This window comes from Ranitomeya variabilis, chromosome 5 (assembly GCF_051348905.1).
Source record: "Ranitomeya variabilis isolate aRanVar5 chromosome 5, aRanVar5.hap1, whole genome shotgun sequence".
Classification (NCBI taxonomy): Eukaryota; Metazoa; Chordata; class Amphibia; order Anura; family Dendrobatidae; genus Ranitomeya; species Ranitomeya variabilis.
In genome coordinates, this window is record NC_135236.1 from 302,507,336 (window position 1) to 302,527,515 (window position 20,180).

The following is a 20,180-nucleotide window of genomic DNA, read 5'->3' on the forward strand; positions in this document are numbered from 1 at the left end:
TATATAAAGAGCGCATTGGGGAATTGTATACAGCTTTACAGGTGCTGGCCTTACTTTATATGGGAAAAACATGGTGACAGGTTCCCTTTATTTTTTCATTTGAGTTGTATTTGGGCAATTCAAAAAAATAGGCTTTACTGCAACCATTAAAGGGCCACTGTCACCCCCCTCCAGCCGTTATAAACTAAAAGAGCCACCTTGTGCAGCAGTAATGCTGCAGTCTTACAAGGTGGCTCTTTTAGTTTTAGGTTCAAGTATACCCCAAATAAAGCGTTTTTATACTTAGCCACAATTCCTGTCTCTAGCCAGGGAGGCGGGTCCTCACTCCCCAGCTTGGCCAGCTCCTCTGCCGTCACTCCAATCTTCAGGCGATTTCGGCGCCGCCCCCTCAGCGCTGTTATCGTTTCAAAACCGGCGCCTGCGCTGTGTACTGGTGTCCTGCGCAGACGCAGTAAGCTCTGGCCGTCTGATGTCCCAGCCAGGCTTGCACACTGCGCCTGCGCGGGCATTGTGGCCAGCCACCTTTGGAATCCCCGGAAAACGTCTTCTTATCAGTATATATTTATGTTTCACCTATACAGAATATTCCTTACAAGTACATTTTGATCGCTGTGGTAGGTTCTACCACAGCGATCAAAATAAAAAAAATAATAAATAACCCCCCCCCCCTTTATCACCCCCATAGGGACAATAATAAAATAAAGAAATTTTTTTTTTTTTTTTCCACTAGGGTTAGGGTTAGAACTAGGGTTAGAACTAGGGGTAGGGTTAGGGGTAGGGTTAGGGTTACGGGTAGGGTTAGGGGTAGGGTTATGGCATGTGCACACAGAGCGGATCGGCCGCGGATCCGCAGTGGATCGGCCGCGGATCCGCAGCGGATCGGCCGCGGATCCGCAGCGGATCGGCAGCGGATCCGCAGCGGATGGGCCGCGGATCCGCAGCGGATCGGCAGCGGATCGGCAGCGGATCGGCCGCGGATCCGCAGCAGATCGGCAGCGGATCCGCAGCGGATCGGCCGCGGATCGGCAGCGGATCGGCCGCGGATCCGCAGCGGATCGGCAGCGGATCCGCAGCGGATCGGCCGCGGATCCGCAGCGGATCCGCAGCGGATTGGCCGCGGATCCGCAGCGGATTGGCCGCGGATCCGCAGCGGATCGGCAGCGGATTGGCAGCGGATCCGCAGCGGATCGGCCGCGGATCCGCAGCGGATCCGCAGCGGATTGGCCGCGGATCCGCAGCGGATCGGCAGCGGATTGGCCGCGGATCCGCAGCGGATTGGCCGCAGATCCGCAGCGGATTGGCCGCTGCGAATTCGAAGCAGTTTTCCATCAGGTTTACAGTACCATGTACACCTAAGGAAAACCAAATCCGCTGTGCCCATGGTGCGGAAAATTCCGTGCAGAAACGCTGCGTTGTATTTTCCGCAGCATGTCAATTCTTTGTGCGGATTCCGCAGCGTTTTACACCTGTTCCTCAATAGGAATCCGCAGGTGAAATCCGCACAAAAAAACACTGGAAATCTGCTGTAAATCCGCAGGTAAAACGCAGTGCCTTTTACCTGCAGATTTTTCAAAAATCGTGCGGAAAAATCTTACACGAATCCGCAACGTGGGCACATAGCCTTAGGGTTAGGGTTGGAATTAGAGTTAGGGTTGGAATTAGGGCTAGGGTTTGAAATAGGGTTAAGTGTTATGGTTCTCAATGGCAAGAGAACATAGCCCAGCATACATAGGAACTAGCTCTTGGAAGGATGGAAACTTAAACTGACCATGAACTAAACCTGCCGCACAACTAACAGTAGCCGGGTAGCGTAGCCTGCGTTTTATCCCTAGACGCCCAGCGCCGGCCGGAGGACTAACTAATCCTGGCAGAGGAAAATATAGTCCTGGCTCACCTCTAGAGAAATTTCCCCGAAAGGCAGACAGAGGCCCCCACATATATTGGCGGTGATTTAAGATGAAAATGACAAACGTAGTATGAAAATAGGTTTAGCAAAATCGAGGTCCGCTTACTAGATAGCAGGAAGACAGAAAGGGTACTTTCATGGTCAGCTGAAAACCCTATCAATACACCATCCTGAAATTACTTTAAGACTCTAGTATTAACTCATAACATCAGAGTGGCAATTTCAGATCACAAGAGCTTTCCAGACACAGAAACGAAACTGCAGCTGTGAACTGGAACAAAATGCAAAAAACAAACAAGGACAAAAGTCCGACTTAGCTGGAAGTTGTCTGGTAGCAGGAACATGCACAGAAAGGCTTCTGATTACAATGTTGACCGGCATGGAAGTGACAGAGGAGCAAGGTTAAATAGCGACTCCCACATCCTGATGGGAACAGGTGAACAGAGGGGATGATGCACACAAGTTCAATTCCACCAGTGGCCACCGGGGGAGCCCAAAATCCAATTTCACAACAGTACCCCCCCCTCAAGGAGGGGGCACCGAACCCTCACCAGAACCACCAGGGCGATCAGGATGAGCCCTATGAAAGGCACGGACCAGATCGGAGGCATGAACATCAGAGGCAGTCACCCAAGAATTATCCTCCTGACCGTATCCCTTCCATTTGACCAGATACTGGAGTTTCCGTCTGGAAACACGGGAGTCCAAGATTTTTTCCACAACGTACTCCAACTCGCCCTCAACCAACACCGGAGCAGGAGGCTCAACGGAAGGCACAACCGGTACCTCATACCTGCGCAACAATGACCGATGAAAAACATTATGAATAGAAAAAGATGCAGGGAGGTCCAAACGGAAGGACACAGGGTTAAGAATCTCCAATATCTTGTACGGGCCGATGAACCGAGGCTTAAACTTAGGAGAAGAAACCCTCATAGGGACAAAACGAGAAGACAACCACACCAAGTCCCCGACACAAAGCCGAGGACCAACCCGACGCCGGCGGTTGGCAAAAAGCTGAGTCTTCTCCTGGGACAACTTCAAATTGTCCACCACCTGCCCCCAAATCTGATGCAACCTCTCCACCACAGCATCCACTCCAGGACAATCCGAAGATTCCACCTGACCGGAGGAAAATCGAGGATGAAACCCCGAATTACAGAAAAAAGGAGACACCAAGGTGGCAGAGCTGGCCCGATTATTGAGGGCAAACTCCGCTAAAGGCAAAAAAGCAACCCAATCATCCTGATCTGCAGACACAAAACACCTCAAATATGTCTCCAAAGTCTGATTCGTCCGCTCGGTCTGGCCATTAGTCTGAGGATGGAAAGCAGACGAGAAAGACAAATCTATGCCCATCCTAGCACAGAATGCCCGCCAAAATCTAGACACGAATTGGGTTCCTCTGTCAGAAACGATATTCTCCGGAATACCATGCAAACGAACCACATTTTGAAAAAACAGAGGAACCAACTCGGAAGAAGAAGGCAACTTAGGCAGGGGAACCAAATGGACCATCTTAGAGAAACGGTCACACACCACCCAGATGACAGACATCTTCTGAGAAACAGGAAGATCCGAAATAAAATCCATCGAGATGTGCGTCCAAGGCCTCTTCGGGATAGGCAAGGGCAACAACAATCCACTAGCCCGAGAACAACAAGGCTTGGCCCGAGCACAAACGTCACAAGACTGCACAAAGCCTCGTACATCTCGTGACAGGGAAGGCCACCAGAAGGACCTTGCCACCAAATCCCTGGTACCAAAGATTCCAGGATGACCTGCCAACGCAGAAGAATGAACCTCAGAAATGACTTTACTGGTCCAATCATCAGGAACAAACAGTCTACCAGGTGGGCAACGATCAGGTCTATCCGCCTGAAAATCCTGCAAGGCCCGCCGCAGGTCTGGAGAAACGGCAGACAATATCACTCCATCCTTAAGGATACCTGTAGGTTCAGAATTACCAGGGGAGTCAGGCTCAAAACTCCTAGAAAGGGCATCAGCCTTAACATTCTTAGAACCCGGTAGGTATGACACCACAAAATTAAACCGAGAGAAAAACAACGACCAGCGCGCCTGTCTAGGATTCAGGCGTCTGGCGGACTCAAGATAAATTAAATTTTTGTGGTCGGTCAATACCACCACCTGATGTCTAGCCCCCTCAAGCCAATGACGCCACTCCTCAAAAGCCCACTTCATGGCCAAAAGCTCCCGATTCCCAATATCATAATTCCGCTCGGCGGGCGAAAATTTACGAGAAAAAAAAGCACAAGGTTTCATCACGGAGCAGTCGGAACTTCTTTGCGACAAAACCGCCCCAGCTCCGATTTCAGAAGCGTCGACCTCAACCTGAAAAGGAAGAGCAACATCAGGCTGACGCAACACAGGGGCGGAAGAAAAGCGGCGCTTAAGCTCCCGAAAGGCCTCCACAGCAGCAGGGGACCAATCAGCAACATCAGCACCCTTCTTAGTCAAATCAGTCAATGGTTTAACAACATCAGAAAAACCAGCAATAAATCGACGATAAAAGTTAGCAAAGCCCAAAAATTTCTGAAGACTCTTAAGAGAAGAGGGTTGCGTCCAATCACAAATAGCCCGAACCTTGACAGGATCCATCTCGATGGAAGAGGGGGAAAAAATGTATCCCAAGAAGGAAATCTTTTGAACCCCAAAAACGCACTTAGAACCCTTCACACACAAGGAATTAGACCGCAAAACCTGAAAAACCCTCCTGACCTGCTGGACATGAGAGTCCCAGTCATCCGAAAAAATCAGAATATCATCCAGATACACGATCATAAATTTATCCAAATAATCACGGAAAATGTCATGCATAAAGGACTGAAAGACTGAAGGGGCATTTGAAAGGCCAAAAGGCATCACCAAATACTCAAAGTGGCCCTCGGGCGTATTAAATGCGGTTTTCCACTCATCCCCCTGCTTAATTCGCACCAAATTATACGCCCCACGGAGATCTATCTTAGAGAACCACTTGGCCCCCTTTATGCGAGCAAACAAATCAGTCAGCAGTGGCAACGGATATTGATATTTAACCGTGATTTTATTCAAAAGCCGATAATCAATACACGGCCTCAAAGAGCCATCTTTCTTAGACACAAAGAAAAAACCGGCTCCTAAGGGAGATGACGAAGGACGAATATGTCCCTTTTCCAAGGACTCCTTTATATATTCTCGCATAGCAGCATGTTCAGGCACAGACAGATTAAATAAACGACCCTTAGGGTATTTACTACCCGGAATCAAATCTATGGCACAATCGCACTCCCGGTGCGGAGGTAATGAACCAAGCTTAGGTTCTTCAAAAACGTCACGATAGTCAGACAAGAATTCAGGAATCTCAGAGGGAATAGATGACGAAATGGAAACCAAAGGTACGTCCCCATGCATCCCCTTACATCCCCAGCTTAACACAGACATAGCGTTCCAGTCGAGGACTGGGTTATGAGATTGCAGCCATGGCAATCCAAGCACCAACACATCATGTAGATTATACAGCACAAGAAAGCGAATAATCTCCTGATGATCCGGATTAATTCGCATAGTTACTTGTGTCCAGTATTGTGGTTTATTACTAGCCAATGGGGTGGAGTCAATCCCCTTCAGAGGTATAGGAGTTTCAAGAGGCTCTAAATCATACCCACAGCGTTTGGCAAAGGACCAATCCATAAGACTCAAAGCGGCGCCAGAGTCGACATAGGCATCCGCGGTAATAGATGATAAAGAACAAATCAGGGTCACAGATAGAATAAACTTAGACTGAAAAGTGCCAATTGAAACTGACTTATCAAGCTTCTTAGTACGCTTAGAGCATGCTGATATAACATGAGTTGAATCACCACAATAAAAGCACAACCCATTTTTTCGTCTAAAATTCTGCCGTTCGCTTCTGGACAGAATTCTATCACATTGCATATTCTCTGGCGTCTTCTCAGTAGACACCGCCAAATGGTGCACAGGTTTGCGCTCCCGCAGACGTCTATCGATCTGGATAGCCATTGTCATGGACTCATTCAGACCCGCAGGCACAGGGAACCCCACCATAACATCCTTAACGGCATCAGAGAGACCCTCTCTGAAATTCGCCGCCAGGGCGCACTCATTCCACTGAGTAAGCACAGACCATTTACGGAATTTTTGGCAGTATATTTCAACTTCATCTTGCCCCTGAGATAGGGACATCAAGGCTTTTTCCGCCTGAAGCTCTAAATGAGGTTCCTCATAAAGCAACCCCAAGGCCAGAAAAAACGCATCCACATTGAGCAACGCAGGATCCCCTGGAGCCAATGCAAAAGCCCAATCTTGAGGGTCGCCCCGGAGCAAGGAAATCACAATCCTGACCTGCTGAGCAGGATCTCCAGCAGAGCGAGATTTCAGGGACAAAAACAACTTGCAATTATTTTTGAAATTTTGAAAGCAAGATCTATTCCCCGAGAAAAATTCAGGCAAAGGAATTCTAGGTTCAGATATAGGAACATGAACAACAAAATCTTGTAAATTTTGAACTTTCGTGGTGAGATTATTCAAACCTGCAGCTAAACTCTGAATATCCATTTTAAACAGGTGAACACAGAGCCATTCCAGGATTAGAAGGAGAGAGAGAGAGGAAGGCTGCAATATAGGCAGACTTGCAAGTGATTCAATTGAAAGCACACTCAGAAGTGAAGGAAAAAAAAAAAAAAAAAATTTTTCAGCAGACTTCTTTTTTCTCTCCTTTCTCTGCCAATTAATTTAACCCTTTGCGGGCCGGTCAAACTGTTATGGTTCTCAATGGCAAGAGAACATAGCCCAGCATACATAGGAACTAGCTCTTGGAAGGATGGAAACTTAAACTGACCATGAACTAAACCTGCCGCACAACTAACAGTAGCCGGGTAGCGTAGCCTGCGTTTTATCCCTAGACGCCCAGCGCCGGCCGGAGGACTAACTAATCCTGGCAGAGGAAAATATAGTCCTGGCTCACCTCTAGAGAAATTTCCCCGAAAGGCAGACAGAGGCCCCCACATATATTGGCGGTGATTTAAGATGAAAATGACAAACGTAGTATGAAAATAGGTTTAGCAAAATCGAGGTCCGCTTACTAGATAGCAGGAAGACAGAAAGGGTACTTTCATGGTCAGCTGAAAACCCTATCAATACACCATCCTGAAATTACTTTAAGACTCTAGTATTAACTCATAACATCAGAGTGGCAATTTCAGATCACAAGAGCTTTCCAGACACAGAAACGAAACTGCAGCTGTGAACTGGAACAAAATGCAAAAAACAAACAAGGACAAAAGTCCGACTTAGCTGGAAGTTGTCTGGTAGCAGGAACATGCACAGAAAGGCTTCTGATTACAATATTGACCGGCATGGAAGTGACAGAGGAGCAAGGTTAAATAGCGACTCCCACATCCTGATGGGAACAGGTGAACAGAGGGGATGATGCACACAAGTTCAATTCCACCAGTGGCCACCGGGGGAGCCCAAAATCCAATTTCACAACAGTTAAGATTAGGCTTGTGGTTAGGGTTACGGATAGGGTTAGGGGTGTGTTGGGGTTACAGTTGTGGTTAGGGTTGGGATTAGGGTTACGGTTGGGATTAGGGTTAGGATTAGGGTTGGAATTAGGGTTACGGGTGTGTTGCGGTTAGGGTTGTGGTTAGGGGTGTGTTGGGGTTAGGGTTGTGATTAGGGTTATGGCTACAGTTGGGATTAGGATTAGGGGTGTGTTGGGGTTAGTGTTGAAGTTAGAATTGAGGGGTTTCCACTGTTTAGGCACATCAGGGGTCTCCAAACGCAACATGGCGCCACCATTGATTCCAGCCAATCTTGCGTTCAAAAAGTCAAATGGTGCTCCCGCCCTTCCAAGCCCCGACGTGCGCCCAAACAGTGGTTTACCCCCACATTTGGGGTACCAGCGTACTCAGGACAAACTGGGCAACAACTGTTGGGGTCCAATTTCTCCTGTTACCCTTGCAAAAATAAAAAATTACTTGCTAAAACATAATTTTTGAGGAAAGAACAATTATTTTTTATTTTCACGGCTCTGCGTTATAAACTTCTGTGAAGCACTTGGGGGTTGAAAGTGCTCACCACACATCTAGATAAGTTCCTTCGGGGGTCTAGTTTCCAAAATGGGGTCACTTGTGGGGGGTTTCTACTGTTTAGGCACATCAGGGGCTCTGCAAATGCAATGTGACGCCCGCAGACCATTCCATCAAAGTCTGCATTTCAAATGTCACTACTTCCCTTCCGAGCCCTGACGTGCGCCCAAACAGTGGTTTACCCCCACATATGGGGTATCAGCGTACTCACAACAAACTGGGCAACAAATATTGGGGTCCAAATTCTCCTGTTACCCTTGTGAAAATAAAAAATTGCTTGCTAAAACATCTTTTTTGAGGAAAGAAAAATGATTTTTTATTTTCACGGCTCTGCGTTGTAAACTTCTGTGAAGCACTTGGGGGTTGAACGTGCTCACCACACATCTAGATAAGTTCCTTGGGGGGTCTAGTTTCCAAAATGGGGTCACTTGTGGGGGGTTTCTACTGTTTAGGCATATCAGGGGCTCTGCAAACGTAACATGATGCCCGCAGACCATTCCATCAAAGTCTGCATTCCAAAACATCACTACTTCCCTTCCGAGCCCCGGCATGTGCCCAAACAGTGGTTTACCCCCACATATGGGGTATCAGTGTACTCAGGAGAAACTGGACAACAACTTTTGGGGTCCAATTTCTCCTGTTACTCTTGCAAAAATAAAAAATTCTGGGCTAAAAAAATATTTTTGAGGAAAGGAAACACATTTATTATTTTCACGGCTCTGCGTTATAAACTTCTGTGAAGCACTTGGGGGTTCAAAGTGCTCACCACACATCTAGATAAGTTCCCTTGGGGGTCTAGTTTCCAAAATGGAGTCACTTGTGGGGAGTTCCTACTGTTTAGGCACATCAGGGGCTCTGCAAACGCAACCTGATGCCCGCAGAGCATTCCATCAAAGTCTGCATTTCAAAACGTCACTACTTCCCTTCCGAACCCCGACGTGTGCCAAAACAGTGGTTTACCCCCACATATGGGGTATCAGCGTACTCAGGAGAAACTGGACAACAACTTTTGGGGTCCAATTTCTCCTGTTACTCTTGCAAAAATAAAAAAATTCTGGGCTAAAAAAATATTTTTGAGGAAAGGAAACACATTTTTTATTTTCACGGCTCTGCGTTATAAACTTCTGTGAAGCATTTGGGGGTTCAAAGTGCTCACCACACATCTAGATTAGTTCCTTGGGAGGTCTAGTTTCCAAAATGGGGTCACTTGTGCGGGAGCTCCAATGTTTAGGCACACAGGGGCTCTCCAAACGCGACATGGTGTCCGCTAATGATTGGAGCTAATTTTCCATTCAAAAAGCCAAATGGCGTGCCTTCCCTTCCGAGCCCTGCCGTGCGCCCAAACAGTGGTTTACCCCCACATATGGGGTATCATCGTACTCAGGACAAACTGGACAACAACATTTGGGGTCCAATTTCTCCTATTACCCTTGGGAAAATAAAAAATTCTGGGCTAAAAATCATTTTTGAGGAAAGAAAAATTATTTTTTTATTTTCACGGCTCTGCGTTATAAACTTCTGTGAAGCACCTGGGGGTTATAAGTGCTCACTATGCATCTAGATAAGTTCCTTGGGGGGTCTAGTTTCCAAAATGGGGTCACTTGTAGGGGAGCTCCAATGTTTAGGCACACAGGGGCTCTCCAAACGCGACATGGTGTCCGCTAACGATTGGAGCTAATTTTCCATTCAAAAAGTCAAATGGCACGCCTCCCCTTCCGAGCCTTGCCGTGCACCCAAACAGTGGTTTACCCCCACATATGAGGTATCGGCATACTCAGGAGAAATTGCCCAACAAATTTTAGTATCCATTTTATCCTGTTGCCCATGTGAAAATGAAAGAATTGAGGCTAAAAGAAATTTTGTGTGAAAAAAAAGTACTTTTTCATTTTTGCGGATCAATTTGTGAAGCACCTGGGGGTTTAAAGTGCTCACTATGCCTCTAGATGAGTTCCTTGGGGGGTCTAGTTTCCAAAATGGGGTCACTTGTGGAGGAGCTCCAATGTTTAGGCACACAGGGGCTTTCCAAACGCGACATGGTGTCCGCTAACGATGGAGATAATTTTTCATTCAAAAAGTCAAATGGCGCTCCTTCCCTTCCAAGCCTTACCATGTGCCCAAACAGTGGTTTACCCCCACATGTGAGGTATTGGTGTACTCAGGAGAAATTGCCCAACAAAATTTAGGATCCATTTTATCCTGTTGCCCATGTGAAAATGAAAAAATTGAGGCTAAAATAATTTTTTTGTGAAAAAAAAGTACTTTTTCATTTTTACGGATCAATTTGTGAAGCACCTGGGGGTTTAAAGTGCTCACTATGCTTCTAGATAAGTTCCTTGGGGGGTCTAGTTTCCAAAATGGGGTCACTTGTGGGGGAGCTCCAATGTTTAGGCACACGGGGGCTCTCCAAACGTGACATGGTGTCCGCTAAAGATTGGAGCCAATTTTTCATTCAAAAAGTCAAATGGCGCTCCTTCCCTTCCGAGCCCTGCCGTGCGCCCAAACAGTGGTTTACCCCCACATATGAGGTATCAGCGTACTCAGGACAAATTGGACAACAACGTCCGTGGTCCAGTTTCTCCTTTTACCGCTGGGAAAATAAAAAAATTGTTGCTAAAAGATCATTTTTGTGACTAAAAAGTTAAATGTTCATTTTTTACTTCCATGTTGCTTCTGCTGCTGTGAAACACCTGAAGGGTTAATAAACTTTTTGAATGTGGTTTTGAGCACCTTGAGGGGTGCAGTTTTTAGAATGGTGTCACTTTTGGGTATTTTCAGCCATATAGAACCCTCAAAATGACTTCAAATGTGAGGTGGTCCCTAAAAAAAATGGTTTTGTAAATTTTGTTGTAAAAATGAGAAATCACTGGTCAAATTTTAACCCTTATAACTTCCTAGCAAAAAAAAAAATTGTTTCCAAAATTGTGCTGATGTAAAGTAGACATGTGGGAAACGTTATTTATTAACTATTTTGTGTCACATAACTCTCTGGTTTAACAGAATAAAAATTCAAAATGTGAAAATTGCGAAATTTTCAAATTTTTTGCCAAATTTCCGTTTTTTTCACAAATAAACTCAGAAATTATCGACCTAAATTTACCACTAACATGAAGCCCAATATGTCACGAAAAAACAATCTCAGAATCGCTAGGATCTGTTGAAGCGTTCCTGAGTTATTACCTCATAAAGGGACACTGGTCAGAATTTCAAATAACGGCAAGGTCATTAAGGCCAAAATAGGCTGGGTCATGAAGGGGTTAACTCAACCCTTTCAAATTCATAAAGGTACCCCCCAGGGCTGTCCTTCATCACCTTTGCTTTGTGCAATGTGTATAGAGCCCCTCGCCACTGCCATACGCCTCAATCCAAATCCAAATATTCACAGACAAGGAATTTAAACTGTCTTTATTCGGAGATTATGTTTTATGGACAGTAAAGCAATTACATATTACCTTTCTAATCTACATTCTCTCTTAGGACTATTTAGTTATCTGTTAGACTATAAGGTTAACAATAGAAAAACAGAAGCCTTCATTCTCAATGTCTCTAACACATAATTACACTTGTTAATAGAAAACTATAACTATAGGTGGAAAGATGCCTATCTGAAATATTTGGGGGTTCAACTGGCTTCCAGTTATAAATCGATATATCATCATAATTATCCTGTTATTTAATGAACTCAAATGATTACTTAATAAATGGAACAGTCTTACTCTATATATGTTTGGGGGAATTTCAGCAGTCAAAATTACTAAACTTTTAGACTTGTTTGCAACTTTCCTAAAGCACAGTCCATGAGAAAGTTTATTAGAGGAAAGATACCTCCATGATTACATTTCTTATCACATCCCCTTAATATGTAAATCTTAAGGAGAAAGGGGTCTATATTGCAAAAAGATATTGCTAAAAAATTAGATTTTAATGAATTATGTTTAAAAAAATGTTACAATAAAATTTCAAGCAGATAGAATATTAATATATTAGTATATCAACAATGGTGCGCTAACCTAGAAATAATACATAACAAAAATGTGTGGTATCTTATCTCAGAAGGCAAAAGAAAATATATTTGGTTTCAAGGAGACTATTCATAGAATATCAGACATGCAGTGCATTTGTCTTAAGTCAAGAGGTCAGGTGAATGTAAGCAGGAGGTGTAGATAGTGGGTGCACTAGTCCTACTAGAGTCACCTATTTTAGCCTTTCCATTATAGTGCTCCTTACAATAGGGAAATGGTAAGGAGATAAGTCAAACCAAACAATATAATTATATGTACTTACAAAGTGCTTAGTGCCTTGTGCTGAGGGTATAGCGTGTCATCACCCCCGACTATGCCATTTCGCCCCCTTTTGGAAAAAGCATAGGTGAAACGAGGGATTTTACTTAATCCCCTATATAGACAATATATAGACGATCACCTAAAAAACTCATACATGAGTAAATGTGAAAGTTTTCTAGGGGGATACCTCTCGCTTAGTACTTGGCAAGGAATATGGAGACTTCCATATGCTTCACCTATAGGGAAAGTCATTATAAGCAATGTCTTGGTATCAAACTCCTTCCTATTACATAAACTTAACCTTAATACTTCCAAATGGTGTTGGAGACATGGTTACATTGAGGGGGGTTTACCTCACTTATTCTGGTCTTGTGCAGGTATTTAAGGCTTTTTGAGAATCTGTTAAGGCTCTCATTTTTATCTTAACATACCCCTTGATTGTAAACTTTATTCAGCCAATCCCACCGTTTCAGATTCAACAACTTTTACTACACATGACCACTGCTGCTAGATGTCTGGTAGTGTGTACGTGGTGGATGACTCATCTGCCATCAAATAATGAGTTACACATGGGTATACAAGACGTGCGAAGCACAGAATACCCCATAGCCCTGTTAGAGAAGCACTCCTCACATCAAAGTTTTTATCCTCTTACTATATTGTAGTAATCATATTATATGGCATTGTGTACTTACAATTGCTCATTTTTCCTTTCTACCCAGTTAATTCTTCTGTTTTTCATTAGGTCTATGACATCAAGTGATTAAAAACTGACTAGCTGAATCCTTCTAAGCTCTAAGTAGAAACAGGAGGTCAATCTTCTCTGTATGAGTCATGAGTCACTGCAAAAGTCCCTGGCAGGGGGGAGGAGGGAGGAGCAGGGTCAGGAATTGAAGAGGGGAATGATTTATGCAGAAACAAGATTCTTCCTGTTTCTACATAGAGCAGAAAAAAGAGAAGAATTAGTTGGGTTGAAAGGCAAAATGAAATGAGCAATTGTAAGGACACAGTGCAATATAATATAATGATTGCAATATATTAAGAGGAGAAAAACCTTGATAGGAGTGCTTTTTTAAATAACACAATTGAGAACTTTGAAGAACTCTTTGGGAAACATATTGGGTGCAAAGAACTGTTAATTAACATGGTTATGAATAGTAGTTTTAGGACTAGGTGTTGAATTAGAAGTTTTCTTTAATTTCTTCCCCGCTTCTTTCTGTGTCATCGCCTTGTCTTAGTTTGTCATTGTTCATGTTCAAATGTAATTATAGGATATGAATTCTTCAGTGCTGAGTTCATGCATTGTTGCTGATTATCAAATTAAACTATGTAGTATTGTTTGCTAATATTTTGACTTTCTTTAACTCTCTTTTCACTCTTAAATTTTATTTTCGAGAAATTCAATAAAGATTCAGTTAAATAAAAAAAAAATAAGCTTGAGGATGACTTATAACATAGGTGCTAGACACAATCTAGATCTGAAATCCCACAAAATATTTTTCAGCTCTTAAATTGTGTGTGACCTTGGAAAAAAACAACTTATTTTTACCAATGCTCATTTTTTGTGCAGGAACTTGGCGACCACAGCTGAAGCTAAACGAAACCTAACCAAAAGAATTATGCAGTTGTCCATAACCCACCATTTTGTGACCCCTTTTACATCCTTGTTGATTGAGAGTGAAGATGGAAAGGAGAAAATGTTGGCAGACTCCCCAAATACCCTCAAAGGAGCTTGCTGCCAAAGTCAGTACAATTAATTTACATTAATTTTCTTTGCAACAGGATAATATTTCAGTAATTCTTGAAGACTTTCAGTCTATGTATGACTGTTTAACCATATTTCAGACCCCAACCCTAGGAATGTTATAAAGGAAGATTTGTAGATTATGTCCGCACTGCCAACCAATTCGATGCCAGACGTAGTGAAGGAATTAATGGTGGTAATGTTGATGTGGTATTACCTGAAGAAGGAGTCATATAGACTCTGAAACGCGATGAATAAACCACCATTAATTCCTTCACTACGTCTGGCTTGGAATTGGTTGGCAGCATGGACATAATCCACAAATCTTCCTTTATAACATTCCTGTTATGGTCGCGTGTCGACCCGTGGATCTGCGGCAGCTGGCATATACATGCTTTCATTACACTACAATCAGGTGAGCAGCTCTTTGCTAATACGATACTTGTAAATCGTGAGATAAGACCCTATATGCGCTTTTCTTTTTCCTGCAAGTTTTTATTACCAGACCCCACCCCTAGTATTGTTTGGGGAAGTGTTCCTAATGACCAGAAACACCCACAAAACACCTGCTTTGGGGCATGGTTTGCATTCCACTTTGCAGGGCAATCCCTAAAAAAAAAAATCAGGATTGCAGGCAAGTGTGTACATAACTGGTTGAAAGGCAAAATTAAGTACTTAAATGGACAATTGTGACAATTGTAAAGTAAAATGACATTTTTATATACATCTCTGCACCACCTATAACACTTAATACCAGCAAATGTTAGTGATGGCATCAGTACTGCTGGCTGCAAAGCTGGATTATAGAAAAGGCACATAGGAAACCAGCACCACCCAGGTCCTCCACCACTCACCCTTCCTGCCTAGATCATTCCTTTTATAATCTAGTTGTTTAAAGGAGAACATCTGACAAAAAAATGAAGGGGCTTGCAATGGAGTCACAAGCAGCTAGAATTAGCTTGTATCCCTCGAATGATTCTTTTGAATGAATTCATATTTGTCGATTGAAGACCAAGGACGTAGCTGTCACCAGAGTGGAAATAGAAATGTGAAGGAGTGGACACCTCTTCAACATGTGTGAGGCATAGTGGGCTAGGTAGGGTTGAAAGCCTAGAGGTAGAATAAGGGTCACTACCTACTATAATCCAGCCACGCCAGACTCTGTTCAGCACAGACTTAATTTTTGATGTACAAAATGTCTTCTCTCACTTTTCTGTTACTTAATCCTTGTCACCTGAAAAATGAGAAACCTCTTTCTAATGTTAGAGAAAGCCAATGAAACAGTAATATGTTAGCCTATATCATATATAGGTACAAGCATGTAGTGAAAAGCGCTTACTACAACATGAATGTTACATTACACCGTTACACCGACACCCAAGCAAACAGATGGAAAGATTGTCAGTAGTGATGAGCGAGTGTACTCGTTGCTCGGGTTTTCCTGAGCATGCTCGGGTGACCTCCAAGTATTTGACTGCTCGGAGATTTAGTTTTCATCGTGGCAGCTGGATGATTTACAGGTAGTAGCCAGCATAAGTACATGTGGGGGTTGCCTGGTTGCTAGGGAATCCCCACACGTAATCAAGCAGGCTAGTAGCTGTAAATCATTCAGCTGCCAGGATGAAAAATAAATCTCTGAGCAGTCAAATACTCGGAGGTCACCCGAGCGTGCTCTGGAAAACCAGAGCAACGAGTAAACTCGCTCATCACTAGTTGTCAGTTGTTTTCTACTATATATCTGTATAGTAATATTTTAACTCTTCCTTTAAATCAGCATTGGCTGTATCTACAAAGACTACTCCAGCACCTCCTGCACCAACAGTGACAAAGGAGCTTGAGTGTCCTCCACCTGTTCTTCAAGCTCCTTTAGAGCTCAGAGCAGACCCAACTGAGTCAATAACTGTTCCTCCAAACTGCAAAAACAATCCAAATGCTCCACCAAACTGTGGTACGTATTCCTGCTTATGTATAGAAATATATAACTCTGTCCTGAAGTTCTTGAAGGGATTCTCTCATGAGGACTGCCCCATTTCATATTATACCATACTGTTATAAACTAGAATCGATAGCTGCTAGTAGTAGATGGCTGGTATTTTTCCTCTACAGCAGTGATATCTTTCAATAGTGATTAATAATCTCTTTAGCCCCTTTACAACAAATGACGGACATAGCAGGTTATGAGCGGGTGTCTGTTCCCACATCATGATGTGCCATGTCCGTCACGGATTAAAACTGTCGCAGTGTGAAACCCCGACGCGCGTTTCACGGTAGCCAAGTGCCGCTTTCTCAGGGGGACTTCTATCCACCGGTAAGCTCTGCTTATTCATACCGCTTGTTACGGCGTTTATTGACATATGTCCCCTGCTTGAGGGATCCTTACGGTGGTATTATTAGTCTATATTTTTCTCTCTCATTGTATCTATCTATGAGCTTTTTTGGTGCTTGATATCACTCCTTTACCTGTCATTTGATATATACTGTTATATTGGGCTATTTTCTGGGGTGATCAGGGTTTTTTCTCGGCATTGTATTGGTGCTTTCTTGTTACTATGTGATATATGTAATTTTGTATCTTTATTGATTAATAAAACTTATTTCTGCTTTTATTAAATTTCACTATTGCTCCTAGTCCTCCTTGTTTCCAAAGTGTATTTTATGTAGTATTTTAATGATTAGTTTCGCTAGCCTTTATTCAGTACCATCTGTAATTTTAGTCTTGACGTGCCCAAATTTGTAGGACTATGTATAATACATTGCTGATACTTATGTATAATACATTGCTGATACTTATGTATTTCCAGTTGACAACGATCCACATTTCATTATAAACTTACCAAAGAGCCAGACAGATGTCTGCTTCAATATTGATGCACAGGCTGGAAGTATCCTAAACATGATGTCAGATCCAAAATTAGGTAAGGAAATTAGGCGTGTACACATGAGCGTTACCTTACACCTTTACAGGTAGGTTCACACTCGACTTAAAGTTTTTCTGTTCTTTTGTAGGAACAGAAAAATGTGACTCTTGTAAAAATCTCATCCATTCTATGATGGATAAAGATGGCTCCAGGCAGACCTCATTTATAATAATGATGTCCATTTGGTTTACGTTTGGGAGGCTATAATTCTATTTAAAAAAGGCGGCACGTTGCACTTTTTTTTCTAGAAGTGTGATCCTAGCCTAGTAGACCGCTACATGCAAGCTGATCGGCTGTTGTTTAATAGTCGGTTTAGACAGATTTACAAGCCAAAGTTACAGATCCTTGGTTATATGATCGCTCTATCCCCATAGAATATCATTGTTCTTTGAATCACATATTTAAACAGGATGATGCTGCCAAGAATCATGATTTTTAAGCAATATTAAAAATGACCCTCTCAATGAGCGTACAGATTCCAAGGAGTATTATCAAGTTTGAAAGTTATTTCCTATCCATGGGATATCGCAGACCTTCCCAATCGCTGGGACCCCACTGATCCGGAGAACTCTGAAGAGCCCTGTGTGAATGGATCGGAGGTCAATTATGCATACTGCCACTCCATTCATTTTCAAAGAGACCGCTGGAGATAGCCAAATGGAGCGGCAGTGTGCTTGATCAATCACGGCTCCATGCACATTCAGCATTGGTAGGGGTCCCAGCAATCCCGAATACCCCCTAACCTGCGGATAGGGGATACAGTAACTTTCAAAATTGCCACCTTTACACTTGGACTCACATCTATCAGTAGTCCTGAAAGTTGTGTTGAGCTGGAACTGGACACAACCGATCGCGTATTAAGCCCTGTGGATGCCGTGTTTGCCCACTATGGTGTAATCAGTCTGAAGTCTCACCAGCATTTTACCTTCAAGTATATGTAACAGAACGAATACAAGAAAGGATCTCAGTAAACTGACAACTCTCCATGAACACAGTGACTATATCCACTTCCTTTTACTCTAGGCATTACAATTAATGGGAAAATTGTGACTGCTAAGAAAGCCAAGGATGGCAAGCTAAATACCTATTTTGGCACGTTTGGCTTGTATTTCCAGCAGCTGAACACGAAGATAGAAGTAAGCACTGAGAAAATAACAGTGAAAGATCCGTCTCACACGAGAGAAATGAAGTGGTCCGAGTCCAGTACTCTGACATATAATAGGTGGGTGAATCATTACATTTGTTATGTGGACTGAAAATGGCAAACATTTCCCAAAATATTTTTCGCACTGCAAGTGATTTATTTACTACCAGTTGAAATGATGAATGATGGCACAGCAGACCCTCAGCTCTGAAGTACACAATAGTATGTATACAAGTACGAAATGTTCTGGGGTCTGTCACATGTGATTATATGTATATATATATATACTGTATATATATATATATATACAGTGGGGCAAAAAAGTATTTAGTCAGTCAGCAATAGTGCAAGTTCCACCACTTAAAAAGATGAGAGGCGTCTGTAATTTACATCATAGGTAGACCTCAACTATGGGAGACAAACTGAGAAAAAAAAATCCAGAAAATCACATTGTCTGTTTTTTATCATTGTATTTGCATATTATGGTGGAAAATAAGTATTTGGTCAGAAACAAACAATCAAGATTTCTGGCTCTCACAGACCTTTAACTTCTTCTTTAAGAGTCTCATCTTTCCTCCACTCATTACCTGTAGTAATGGCACCTGTTTAAACTTGTTATATAAAAAGACACCTGTGCACACCCTCAAACAGTCTGACTCCAAACTCCACTATGGTGAAGACCAAAGAGCTGTCAAAGGACACCAGAAACAAAATTGTAGCCCTGCACCAGGCTGGGAAGACTGAATCTGCAATAGCCAACCAGCTTGGAGTGAAAAAATCAACAGTGGGAGCAATAATTAGAAAATGGAAGACATTCAAGACCACTGATAATCTCCCTCGATCTGGGGCTCCACGCAAAATCCCACCCTGTGGGGTCAGAATGATCACAAGAACGGTGAGCAAAAATCCCAGAACCACGCGGGGGGACCTAGTGAATGAACTGCAGAGAGCTGGGACCAATGTAACAACGCCTACCATAAGTAACACACTACGCCACCATGGACTCAGATCCTGCAGTGCCAGACGTGTCCCACTGCTTAAGCCAGTACATGTCCGGGCCCGTCTGAAGTTTGCTAGAGAGCATTTGGATGATCCAGTGGAGTTTTGGGAGAATGTCCTATGGTCTGATGAAACCAAACTGGAACTGTTTGGTAGAAACACAACTTGTCGTGTTGGGAGGAAAAAGAATACTGAGTTGCATCCATCAAACACCATACCTACTGTAAAGCATGGTGGTGGAAACATCATGCTTTGGGGCTGTTTCTCTGCAAAGGGGCCAGGACGACTGATCCGGGTACATGAAAGAATGAATGGGGCCATGTATCGTGAGATTTTGAGTGCAAACCTCCTTCCATCAGCAAGGGCATTGAAGATGAAACGTGGCTGGGTCTTTCAACATGACAATGATCCAAAGCACACCGCCAGGGCAACGAAGGAGTGGCTTCGTAAGAAGCATTTCAAGGTCCTGGAGTGGCCTAGCCAGTCTCCAGATCTCAACCCTATAGAAAACCTTTGGAGGGAGTTGAAAGTCCGTGTTGCCAAGCGAAAAGCCAAAAACATCACTGCTCTAGAGGAGATCTGCATGGAGGAATGGGCCAACATACCAACAACAGTGTGTGGCAACCTTGTGAAGACTTACAGAAAACGTTTGACCTCTGTCATTGCCAACAAAGGATATATTACAAAGTATTGAGATGAAATTTTGTTTCTGACCAAATACTTATTTTCCACCATAATATGCAAATAAAATGCTAAAAAAACAGACAATGTGATTTTCTGGATTTTTTTTCTCAGTTAGTCTCCCATAGTTGAGGTCTACCTATGATGTAAATTACAGACGCCTCTCATCTTTTTAAGTGGTGGAACTTGCACTATTGCTGACTGACTAAATACTTTTTTGCCCCACTGTATATATATATATATATATATATATATATATATATATATATATATATGTATCTATATATATAATTGTCTAAGGGTTTTTCCGTCTGTCTGTCTGACTGTCTTTCTGTCTGTCTGTCTTTCTGTCTGTCTGTCTGTCTTGGAAATCCCGCGTCTCTGATTGGTCGAGGCCG

General features: G+C 43.1%; 1 protein-coding gene across 1 annotated transcript in view; it reads left to right on the forward strand.

Annotated features, from left to right (window-relative positions):
• The window catches only part of ITIH2 (inter-alpha-trypsin inhibitor heavy chain 2), an 88,817-nt gene that overhangs the window by 59,094 nt on the left and 9,543 nt on the right, over positions 1-20,180 (forward strand). The window contains exons 15-18 of the mRNA XM_077264496.1: positions 13,867-14,039; positions 15,815-15,988; positions 16,842-16,955; positions 17,982-18,180. Coding sequence (XP_077120611.1) covers positions 13,867-14,039; positions 15,815-15,988; positions 16,842-16,955; positions 17,982-18,180 — 660 coding nt within the window. The remainder of the gene's footprint in view (positions 1-13,866; positions 14,040-15,814; positions 15,989-16,841; positions 16,956-17,981; positions 18,181-20,180) is intronic.